At 38.8% G+C, this 11,229-nt stretch overlaps 3 protein-coding genes and 1 non-coding gene across 4 annotated transcripts; 3 read left to right on the forward strand and 1 right to left on the reverse strand.

Annotated features, from left to right (window-relative positions):
* The first annotated feature begins 202 nt into the window (after nucleotides 1-202).
* LOC112173001 (protein ABCI7, chloroplastic) lies at nucleotides 203-3,938 on the forward strand. Its single transcript, XM_024310545.2, has 3 exons — nucleotides 203-1,137; nucleotides 2,875-3,134; nucleotides 3,483-3,938. Exons 1-3 carry the CDS (start codon nucleotides 259-261, stop codon nucleotides 3,787-3,789), a joined length of 1,446 nt encoding a protein of 481 aa, XP_024166313.1. The 5' UTR covers nucleotides 203-258; the 3' UTR covers nucleotides 3,790-3,938.
* A 528-nt stretch (nucleotides 3,939-4,466) lies between these two features.
* LOC112174919 lies at nucleotides 4,467-4,596 on the forward strand. Its single transcript, XR_002926230.1, has one exon. It is a non-coding gene; the product is annotated as a U6atac minor spliceosomal RNA (small nuclear RNA).
* Nucleotides 4,597-4,773: 177 nt separating this feature from the next.
* On the reverse strand, nucleotides 4,774-6,595 carry LOC112173312. The gene is made up of 3 exons (XM_024310925.2): nucleotides 6,275-6,595; nucleotides 6,010-6,172; nucleotides 4,774-5,236 (listed from the first exon to the last, which is right to left on the reverse strand). The coding sequence occupies exons 1-3, from the start codon at nucleotides 6,410-6,412 to the stop codon at nucleotides 5,043-5,045; spliced, it is 495 nt and encodes a 164-aa protein (XP_024166693.1). The 5' UTR covers nucleotides 6,413-6,595; the 3' UTR covers nucleotides 4,774-5,042.
* Nucleotides 6,596-6,752: 157 nt separating this feature from the next.
* LOC112173311 (soluble inorganic pyrophosphatase 6, chloroplastic) lies at nucleotides 6,753-10,851 on the forward strand. The gene is made up of 6 exons (XM_024310924.2): nucleotides 6,753-7,090; nucleotides 7,430-7,590; nucleotides 8,471-8,571; nucleotides 8,657-8,838; nucleotides 9,444-9,542; nucleotides 10,506-10,851. The coding sequence occupies exons 1-6, from the start codon at nucleotides 6,830-6,832 to the stop codon at nucleotides 10,596-10,598; spliced, it is 897 nt and encodes a 298-aa protein (XP_024166692.1). The 5' UTR covers nucleotides 6,753-6,829; the 3' UTR covers nucleotides 10,599-10,851.
* Nucleotides 10,852-11,229: the final 378 nt, after the last annotated feature.

An 11,229-nucleotide genomic window follows, 5' to 3' on the forward strand; every position in this document is an offset into this window, starting at 1 on the left:
TGTTGGTTCACTGGGGCACAATGTGCCACGTCAAGGCACCACCGGAGAGTCGATATGGTCCGATGGCGGCAATCACTATGTAAAGAGTCCTCCTCTCCTCGAGCATTTTTTACAAACAAAAATGTGGTACATTTGATTTAGTTTCAATTTCACACTTGGTAAAAATAAATATTACCACAGGCCCCTCAAAAGCAATAGCATACCAGAGGTGTGAGACGGCAAAGAGAAGACTTCCACTGCAGAGCAAATAGAAAGCAAATGGCTGCCATTGCATTTACACCCCAGGTTCAAAGACCTCCCCTATCCTTATTTTCCACACCCAAAACCCCAAAACCTAAAACCAGAGTTTCTCTCCAACCTTCTTCTTCTTCTTCTTCAACTTCACAGCTGTCCTACGACCCCTTCGTTCACCAACTCGCCGAGTCTCTCGACGACTCACTCCCCTCCTCCTCCTCTTCTTCTTCCTCATCTCTCCAAAGCCTCAGAGACTCTTCCGTTCAAACCGTCCTCTCAACCCCATGGCCTACGCGCAAAGACGAGCCCTTTCGATTCACCGACACCTCCTTCATCAAGAACTCTCAAATCACGCCAATCTCTCGCCCACCAAGCTTTCCAACCACGCCGGACGATACCCAGTTCCCAAGTTTGGATATTGTCGATGGTTTCCTTGTGAATTTGTCAAATTTGGGTGAATTGCCCAATGGGGTTTTTGTGGGTAGCTTGCTGGAGCTTTCAGACGAGACAATCCTGAAAAGGGTGTCTGAGTTTTTGTCCACTAGTTCTCAGGGAGACTTGTTTTGGTCCATTAATGGAATTGGGGCGCCGGATTTGACTGTGGTTTATGTTCCGGCAGGGTGCCGGGTAGAGAGTCCTATTTACTTGCGCTACTTTGCCAATGAAGGAGGTGACATTGGGTCACCTAAGCTGCCTTTATCGAATCCGAGGGTGCTTGTGTTGGTGGAGAAGGGAGGGGAGATTGGTGTGATTGAGGAGTTTTTGGGTGGGGATGGGGATAAGGCTTATTGGGTTAACTCTGTTTTGGAGGTTGTGGTTGGAGAAGGAGGGAAAGTTAGGCATTCTTATGTTCAGAACCAGTCTGTAAATGCTGCCCACATCAAGTGGACTTCGGTTCGCCAGGTAATTTCTTTGTGCTCTATTTTCTCTTCTTTTTTGTTACTTGGTGCATTGGTTGTCAAAGTTTTCTTTACGTAGCTTAGATATCGATAATTTGGAGGAGACTTTAGTAATGGACATTGGTTCTTTCTGCTATAGCATTAGAAATGGAACAATGAGAAGAAACAAATAATTCATTGATGTAGATTAGCATATAATTGGTAGGTCATCCAAAACTATTCAGATTATCAATATTTCAAATTACAACAATTAACCAGTTTACCAGTGAGCTCTCTTATCCTGTGAGCTCGGTCTTTGGTTTTAGATGAAATTTGATGAAGAATTTGGGGGAGGTATCTTCAATGCCGGAATTCATAGCTGGAGTCAGATTGGGTGGAAATCAATTTAGATGTTAGGAGGTGGAACCTCGAGTCTTTTGGAGGATTCTTATGTAAGTCCTTTCACAGATAACAGCTCTGCCCTATTGTTTCTCGTCCAATGTCAATTTGGAAAGCTCTAAACCCCCCCAACCCCCCCCCCCCCCCCCAACACACACACACACACACACAAAAGAAAAAGAAAAAAAAAGCACACACCACAAACTCACATTTCTTAGCTGGCTTCTGGCACATCAGAGTGATTCACTTCAAAAAAGCCAATTGATTGTGTTTCTAAATTGGTACGTCATGTGTAAGCTTCAAGGAGACAGTGCTGATCGTGTTTTTTTCCTTATGTGCGTGGCATCAAATTTATGGCAGAAATTGTTGTTAGCTGCGCCAGCAGGGTGCTTTGCTCTGTCAAGTGAAATCTTTGGCTAAAAGGAACAAGTCTAAAGCTCTTCTGGGTTGCAGTGTTTTGGCTGTAATTTGGGGTTGGGGGAAGAAGGCTTAAGCCCTAGGGAGAAAGTTAGGTTCTTGTCAGCCTTGTAGGCTTCAGTTTCAGTTTAAAAACTGTACTGTTCCTTCATTAAACTAGATTGAAGGCTGCAGTGGTTTAAGTTTTTATGTTTTTGGCTTAGGCTTTATGTCTTTTTCTATGCTTGTCAATGACAAGTTGTCATGTTGTAGGCTTCTTTGTTTATGTTTTCTTTCTTGTAGCCGTGAGCTTCAGTTTCGGTTGAATTTAAAACTATACTCGTCCTTTATAATCTAGGCTGGAAGGCTGCAGTGGTTTGAATTTTCATGTTTTTGGCCTAGGCTTTATCTCTTTTTCTAGGATAGTAATGTTGTTGGCTTATTTGTTTATGTTTGCTTTCTTGAAACTGTAATCTTTTTGTTCATCGCTTTTGCAGTTTTGCTTCTTGTTTCTGGTTTCCTCTTTCAGTAAAACTTCGTTTCTAATCAGAGAAGGGAGAAAAAAAAAATCCTGCTGGTTGTGTTTCTGCTGGATTATCTTCCTGGATCCTCTGGTTTATGTGATAAAAGAATTAAGGAAATTTATTTAAAGTAGTCAGTTTATCCATTCATGACGAAATTTATGACCGCCACTTTTAGCAGATATTTGAGCAAGCATATCATGAATTTTAGTGTTAGAAATGAGATTAAAACTTTTTCATCAAAGAAGTTGGTCCCTAGAATTCATATATATTGATAAATTTTCATTTTCTGTTAAGCTCTATATGCTTTATGCACTTTAATCATTCTTAGTAAGGTGTATGAATACCATTCGTTTTAAGGCAATGATTTTTTATCTTGGTCCCCATATGGAGGATTTCTTAATCTTTACAAGCATTAGTCATTTTTTTATTTAACTTTTAACCAGGAATCAGCCAGTACATATGAGCTTGTCGAGATTAGCACTGGTGGAAGGTTGAGCAGGCACAATCTCCATGTTCAGCAACTGGGACCTGACACAATCACCGAGTTATCAACCCTGCACTTGTCTGCCGGGGATCAAACACAAGATCTACATAGTAGCATAGTCCTTGACCATCCACGAGGTTATTCCAGACAACTTCATAAGTGCATTGTGTCTCATTCTGAAGGAAAAGCCGTTTTTGATGGGAACGTAAAGGTCAACAGGTAGTTCTTTTTCATCCAATGTCAAGATTTATTATTGGCTTATTAGCTTTGTCTCACATCACTTTTTGTCTTCTTGAAAATTCTCAGTATATATATTTATGCATTTCTTCACCACTGGAGCTAAATGCATATAGAATTTTAATGCAACTAAAGTCATTTTCAAAAAGAAAGAAAAAAAAGAAGAAGAAGGGTTTCCTGTTAATAAGTTTTGCCACCTCGATAATAGCTTTTCTTAATTTCTGAGGCAACCTCTTGTATCACTGTACAGATTGTTCACATTTGCTGCTCACCAGTGCAGTTTGGCATTGTGTTTGTCCCTTATAGATCTTCACTTTTATATTTTTTCAGATATGCACAACAGACAGATGGTGGGCAACTAACAAGAAGTCTTCTTCTTGCACCCCGTGCCACCGTAAATGTTAAACCAAATCTTCAGATCATTGCTGATGATGTCAAGTGTTCCCATGGAGCTGCAATTAGTGACCTAGAAGAAACCCAGCTCTTTTATTTCCTGGCACGCGGGATCAGTTTAGAGGCAGCAAGAAGGGCTCTTGTCTATTCCTTTGGCGCTGAGGTGATTGAAGGATTACCTTATCCTTGGATAAAGACGAAGGTAGAGAGTCAAATTAAAGAATTGTTGGAAGGATCCTCATAATTGGGATATAATAGGTCATTGGTTACATAAAATGTAATTGTCACTCAAACTCAAACAAATTTTGGTGTGGTATGAAATTGTGGAAAGCTTGATACTCCAATTGTTTACCAAGCAAAGTTAAAATTCTTATGGGGACGTGCAACTTTTTACTTGTGCTGTGTTTTTCCTTTGCTAATTACTTGTACTCTGTTTTGCTCGACAGTTCTGGAAAGTAAATAAATAATTAAGTTTTCCTTCTTGTCTTCCCCTGGGTGCTTGTTACTTTGTAAATCTATCTCACACTTCCAGAGTTCTGCATGGTGTCTAAGAGTAAGGGAGAGGTTTGAAGTTTTCCTTTCACGGAATCCAAAAGCTATTAACTCCATTATGAATTGAAATAGAGAGCTTGTATGATTGTAAGAGTGGAGGTATTGTCTAGTCCTATGCCATGAAATTATCTTGGGACTTTTACCCTATAAATTTGTATAATCGTGGCCTTAATACCAAATTCAAAATAATAATGCATCAAATATTATAGTTAAATAGAACAGATGTTCACTTTTCTTAAAGAAATCTGACCTCTAAATCAGTTGACTGGAATGCTGCAGTTTACGTTGTTAAACTTTCAAAAGGTTTCCCACATCGACAGTAGACATGCCGTGCCTATCTTTATATATGCTTGTATTTAAGCACAGTACGTGTTCGTAGAAAGGAGAGATGGTTGGCATCTCCCCTGACAGGGACGGGAACAGTCTTCGGACTTACCTGTTACCACACATCTGGTTAAGGCTACCCACCCTTGTGGTGGATCTTATACCCAATTTTTTTTTTCTTAAACATTTTTTTCCCCCCTTCAATAATTTTTTAGTACCTAATGTCATTCTTTTTTAATTATTTTTCCTTTCTACAGTTTTTCAGTATCTAATGTCATTCTGGCTAAAGATAGGTAACTATGAAGCTGCACAACGAGTGCCTGCATTGAATATGTACAAAGATGTATTTCTATATCGAATTGGCAAATTAAATTTCACACCAGTACTTGAGTAGTCTACAAACTGAAGTATATTCCATTATATTTACATTTCTCTTTCTCGAATGTGCTCCATAGTACTCAACACTCGAATGAACTATCATGACTGATGTTCAAAAAAGCGAAAATGAAAAGCAAATGAGATACAGTGAAGCTCAAGAACTTATTTAGTAGCCGCGTCAACAACTTCCGCAAAAAGTTGGTGTGCTGAGGAACCCTAGTGATACCGCCTTTTGAAACGATGTCAAGTAGATTTATTTTGTACATCACTTTCCTGGTCGGATTTAGAATCTTCCTTTTTCTCCACGACTTGCTGAATGCCTTCTTGGTACCCATGGATAAAACTTTTAAGAGCATCCCTATATGCAGAAGCTCTTGTCATGTAGATCCGTTGCAGAGCGGGCTTTAATGTCTCCATTCCTCCTCTAGCAGCGACAGCTGTTGATTATAATTCCAGATAAACATCAAAACATAAAACATAGTCAGATTTTAAACCATTCAACTAAACAAAGTTCAAAGATTAGATACAAAGAACTGGTAAACATGCAGAACCATATACATATACTTTGTTAACAAAAGATGAATCCGAAAAGCCAACGAGTTTTTATCACAAAAGAGTAGTTTGCAGCACATGATTTCTAATACAGATACAGGCAATAGACATATTAAAGCAAAGTCCATATACAAAAAGTTCCAGCCAGATAGAACTGGACTGCAACATAAGCACCTCTCCTTTATGTCTTCATTCTTGCCCATACTAGTTTTACTTCATCCTCCATTTTTTTTTATCTCTCGTTCAATCAGGGTGAGGCAAACACAAACAGAAATGATTTAAAGTTGCTTGGATCTCTGACTGCCCAAAGTATCAACAGTACCTTTCTAATCTATTGTGCTCGAGTACTTGGAAGCAGAATTGGCACAACAATATATTTGACAGGCTAGATTGATGAAGAAGTAGGATTAAATGACTACTATTTGTGCTAACTTGAGTCAATACATTTCAAATCAAAAACAGAAAAGGCAAATGAGATATCTCAGGCATCAGTAGTCATATGAATGCAGGCATGATATAGATTCGAGAAAAATAAAACAAGAAGGAAACTAGTGTAGGTTTTTACAGATCAGGTAATATCTGAAGCTTTTTAAATTGCTGTCAACTATAATCTTATGACTGTGTTTGATACACAGCACCATATGTGGGGATTACTTACCAAGATCCTCTAATGTTGAGGGCTCTTTGTCTTTAGTTGTGCTCTTTGATCCACCAGGTTCACTCTCACTTTCTTCATCCTTCTTATAATCATTAGGCCGCAGTTCAGGACCAATATCCCGCACCCAGCTGGCAGCATAAAGCCTAGAAGCCTCCTTCAACACCTGAAGGCCGAAGGTATATATGAATCATAGAATAGAGAATTAAATCAAGTGGGCATGAGTATGAATAATGAGAATGAGAATGAGAATGAAAGAAAGGCGTACCAAGAAGCGCTCGTGCCAGGTGAGCTTGCGCCGCTTCTTGATATGAGGAGGGTCTGGCAGTGATGACGGAAACGCGATCTCTTTCAGATCATATCGAATGTAATCACGCACTTTCCTACACACCACCCTCACCTTCATTTGCACTGAGTGACTGATAATTCAACCTGATTCACATGCCACACTGAAAGTCTGAAACCCTAGACCGACCAGTCTTCTCTTCCCGCCGTTTGTTTGGATTCTCAGAGATAAACGGAGCAGCAGAGCAAAGTGAGATGGGCCGGGTAATTCGATTTCGGCGGGTTAACCCAGCGCACCATGATTTGTATTTTGTCCTTTTGGTCGTAATGGTGTCCCAATACATCCCCCTTGTGTCAGTGAATAAGACAAGCCAATAAGATACGCCCACGTGTTCCGTGGCTAACACAGAAAATAATAAACAAACCAATAAAAGACCGCCACGTGCTCGCGACCCTCCCTCTACTCTTGGGCTCAGAATCACAGTATCACTTCACTCTCTCTCTCTCTCTGAAGAAGAAGAAGAAGAAGAAAGAAGCGATGGCCACCGCGAGAGTGCTCGCCGTCTCCAACAGTTCGTGCCTGCTGACCAAGACGACGTCGTTCTTGGCGAAGCAGAGGCCGTACAGGAACAATCTCTGCTTCACTACTAGAAGAGCCGCGGCAGCGCCGTCATTGTCGTCGCGGAGGAGGTCCTTAACTTGCAGGGCTATCTACAACCCCGAGGTTCAGATCAAGGAGGAAGGCCTCCCCGAAACCCTAGACTACCGCGTCTTCCTCGTTGACCGCTCCGGCCAGAAGGTACTTTGCGTTTCGATTCAGCCGTTTCAATTTTTGTTTCAATTTCGTTACTCTCTTTTAAGATTTCAATTGGAATTTCAACTTTCGGTGTTTCCGGATTGTGCGTTTTGTTAGGTTAATGGAAGCTAAGAAAAGGATTGAACTGATATGTAGTGCATTGCACTGGTTTGTTTTGTGATTATTGTTTTGATTGTGTCCGAGTTGGTTTTTGATTTCATTTTTGTTGGAGTGACTGTGTATATGAAATTGCGGCGAAAATCGAGTTTAACTGCTTGATGGGGTTGGGAGTCTGATTCATAATTACTGGACTTTCTGAAACAACTTGCTGGTTATATTTAGGTTTCACCTTGGCATGATGTACCTCTGCGCTCGGGCGATGGTGCATTCCACTTTATTGTTGAGATACCCAAAGAATCGAGTGCAAAGATGGAGGTTGCTACTGATGAGCCAAACACTCCCATTAAGCAGGATACAAAGAAAGGAAAACTTCGTTACTACCCGTAAGATTTCCTCTCTTCTCCTCTTTTCCCTTGCTACTTTTATCAACAACTTTTGGCTATCTGTGCATCCCTATTCCAACTGTTTATTTGTGCTGCAATTTTGCTGATTGAATTATTATTATTATTTTTTTGTTGGTTTTGAAAAACTTATCCCTATTATATCTTTATTGTATAAACTCATCATCTTTACATATTTTAATCAACCAAAGGTAATCCTTGGTTTTAAAAAGCTAACCTCTAGGCTTTCTGGCTTAGTTATTATAGATATCTCTCCAAGTATTACTCTACCAATACAAAATGAGACAAAATGGATACCTGTAGTAGTACTACTTATAAGTTTAACTTGCCGGCTCCACCTCCCTCATTTTGCGCCTTCAGATACTAATATCTACAGTAAGAGAACCTTTTTTGTGAATAAGCATATAGGAAGCACTCTTACAGACGCTACTTTAAACAATTTTGATACTAAATTTTAATCTAAACATACTATAGGGGTTTCTCATTACCCCACTTCCAAAATATCCATCTCATCCATGATACTGTAAGCTTACATCATATGTGATCGATTTTCTAGTACTATGTTAAGAGAACGCCGTCTGTCAATCATGTAGAAATGTCAACTACACAATCATCCGGCATGCACTTTCTAGTAATATGTTAAGAGAACGCCATCTGTCAATGTCAACTGCACAATCCGGCATGCACGATTTTCTAGTAATAATAGCTTACTTCCACATTAGGATTATACGTATCACACTGTTCCTTTCTATTGCAACTATCACATTTGTACATGTATCATATGTCTGTGATCTATCTAGTATCATTAAATTAAATTCCTTAAAATGATCTCCTATTGATAGTTTTATAAAATTTTTCCTAGCTACAATATAAACTGGAATTATGGATTGCTTCCACAAACATGGGAAGACCCATCCCTTGCCAACTCCGAAGTGGATGGAGCATTTGGTGATAATGATCCAGGTATGTTGACTTTTCTATTTTCTTTTGTTTATGTGTCACCGGAAAAAGGTAAAATAAAGACTTTCATTTTTGCTACACTTTGTAGTTGATGTTGTTGAGATTGGCGAAAGTCGGAGAAAGGTTGGCGAAATTCTCAAAGTAAAACCCTTGGCTGCTTTAGCTATGATTGATGAAGGGGAACTTGACTGGAAAATAGTTGCAATTTCATTGGATGATCCAAAAGCTTCTCTGGTTAATGACATTGATGACGTCGAGAAGCATTTCCCGGTATGTGTGTATTTATTATTTAGATGTTTTCAGTTTACAGTAAATCCTTTGGCAGCTTTATAACCAATTGCTATTATGTTTCCCAAATTTCACAAGCACAACCAAGCAGAGATATTTTAATTGATGTGCATATATCATATGATATTTTGGGAAATTAATTTTTTGTTGTTTCATTATATGGTTAATGTATGTGAAATGGATTATGTCTGCCCTCTCTTTTGAGCTGAGTCAATCTTTATGATAGGCATATTACTATTTACTCACTGTTACCTTCTATCATAAACTAGATAGACTAGCTAGAAGGATTGGTATTGAATTTGGCATGTGCCCTGTGCCAGTTAGGAACATGTTTAAGTGAAAATGAAATAAAATTCTTGTAACAGTCACACAACTAAAGGCTCTGTTGTGCATGAGATCTCATTCTCCTGTAACAGACCTTTCGTATATGATAAATCCTTTAGCCACAGTGGACATTTGTATTTGCACTATTAATAAATTGCTAATCGATGTTGTAGACTTCATAGGTGTGAAAGGGGTTAAAGAACAAATAAATAATTGCTGTCAAAAGTGCCAAAACCTGTGAGATTAACTGTGTGGTTTTTCAGGGGACTCTCACTGCAATAAGGGACTGGTTTAGAGACTACAAGATCCCTGATGGAAAGCCTGCTAACAAGTTTGGTCTTGGAAACAAGCCAGCCAACAAGGTAATTTTATTTGACATTTCTGTTTTAAATAGTTTGGTGTTCTTTCTTTTGCTTGTTGCTATTTCTATGTTTCCTTAGGTTGAAAAGTTTATATCATCAAGATTGGTTTCTTTTATTCTTTATCTTTGTGTATTTTATTTATTATAATCTAATGAGAAGCTGCTAATCCTATGGCCTAGTAGTAGCTAGTAAATTCCATACTTGAAAAATGCAAGGAGATGTTGCAAGGACGCATACCATGATTTACGTTCAATATTAAGAAGCTGCTCCTGTTGTGCAGCTCATTTAATATATATTTGTTGCATTATACATAGTGGTGGCTAGGAGCATTTGGCCGAGTTGGATCTGATTTTTGGGTTATCTTGAGGAGGAGGGTTATGGTGCTTAACTATTTGGCAAGTGCCATTGTGCAGATATAAATGCATAATGCATGTCACTATGTTGTTTTATTTTCATTGGACTTGAGTGCTTCAAGATTTGACAAACCTAGGCAGTGGGTCAGGTGCGGTGTGGGAAAGGATTAGCGGAAGTGGAGAGCTACTCATATCTTTGCACTCATGTGTATTGACATAGGAGGTTTTGAGATATTCGTACTTCAAACACAATTCCACATTAAGGCAGTTGATAGTTCTTAAATTATTTTAAAGCCAAATGGTCTCATCGGGACATCTGATTAGAATCTCTGATTTGTTTTCTTTTGTTGTTATGTTCTCTTTTGAAAAGGAAGCTTTCCATTCCTGCACATATTATGTGAATATGTATTATACATGTACCACCAGTTGTTCAACCAGATCTGCCTCAATCCATCGTTAGGGGTTTAATTTTTCTGTACTTGCTTTCCTCAACTTAATAAATTTGACAATGACACTACTGCAAATAGTAGATTTGGATATGGTTTTGTGTGTAGGAGGGGTGTGTAACTGCGTTCTATCTACTCCCATAACTCATTCATTTCATTGACAGGATTATGCTCTCAAGGTCATAACTGAAACCAATGAATCATGGGCTAAACTCGTCAAGAGATCAATTCCTGCTGGAGATCTGTCCCTTGTCTAGATTCAGGTGTTATTGTTTATAGCCTCTTTGATCCATTAGAGATTTTCCTTTGGCGAGCACTCTGAGGAGTCATGTTATTTTATATGAATGTTACATCAATGCCAATTTTTTTCGCCATTGAGCTGGAATAATCCCCTAGTGTCTGCAGTAATAGGTCATATGATTGTAATTAAATCAATAATTTTGTTTCAATAATGAACTACTGCACGAATCCCTGTTTTGCATTAATCGGTAAGCATTCTTGTACTGTGTATATGGATGGGCGGTGTGCCAAAACATACATGAGAAAAAAATTATAATATGAGTTGAATAGGCCCTGTCTGTCACTCTAATGTGCGGGAAATGGTATTTGGGGTTTAGTGACAGATTGGTTAGATATATTTCGGTTGAGACTGTTTTCATCATTCTTATTATTGGTTTGTCATCACTTATCGTTGTTCAGGAAAAAAGAAGGGAAAAATGCCCAGTAAGTCATTTAGAAATGGGGTAACTCTCTTCCAGCCCATATACTTTCAAAACGCCAAAAACAGGGCATCATAATTGCAATTCCCTTCCAAAATACTGCTGCAGCTCTTCTCGTCTTCACCCATCACATGAGTGTTTTTTTTTTTTTTTTTAACATTTTCAAATC

Source organism: Rosa chinensis, chromosome 6, assembly GCF_002994745.2.
Source record: "Rosa chinensis cultivar Old Blush chromosome 6, RchiOBHm-V2, whole genome shotgun sequence".
NCBI classification, from domain to species: Eukaryota; Viridiplantae; Streptophyta; class Magnoliopsida; order Rosales; family Rosaceae; genus Rosa; species Rosa chinensis.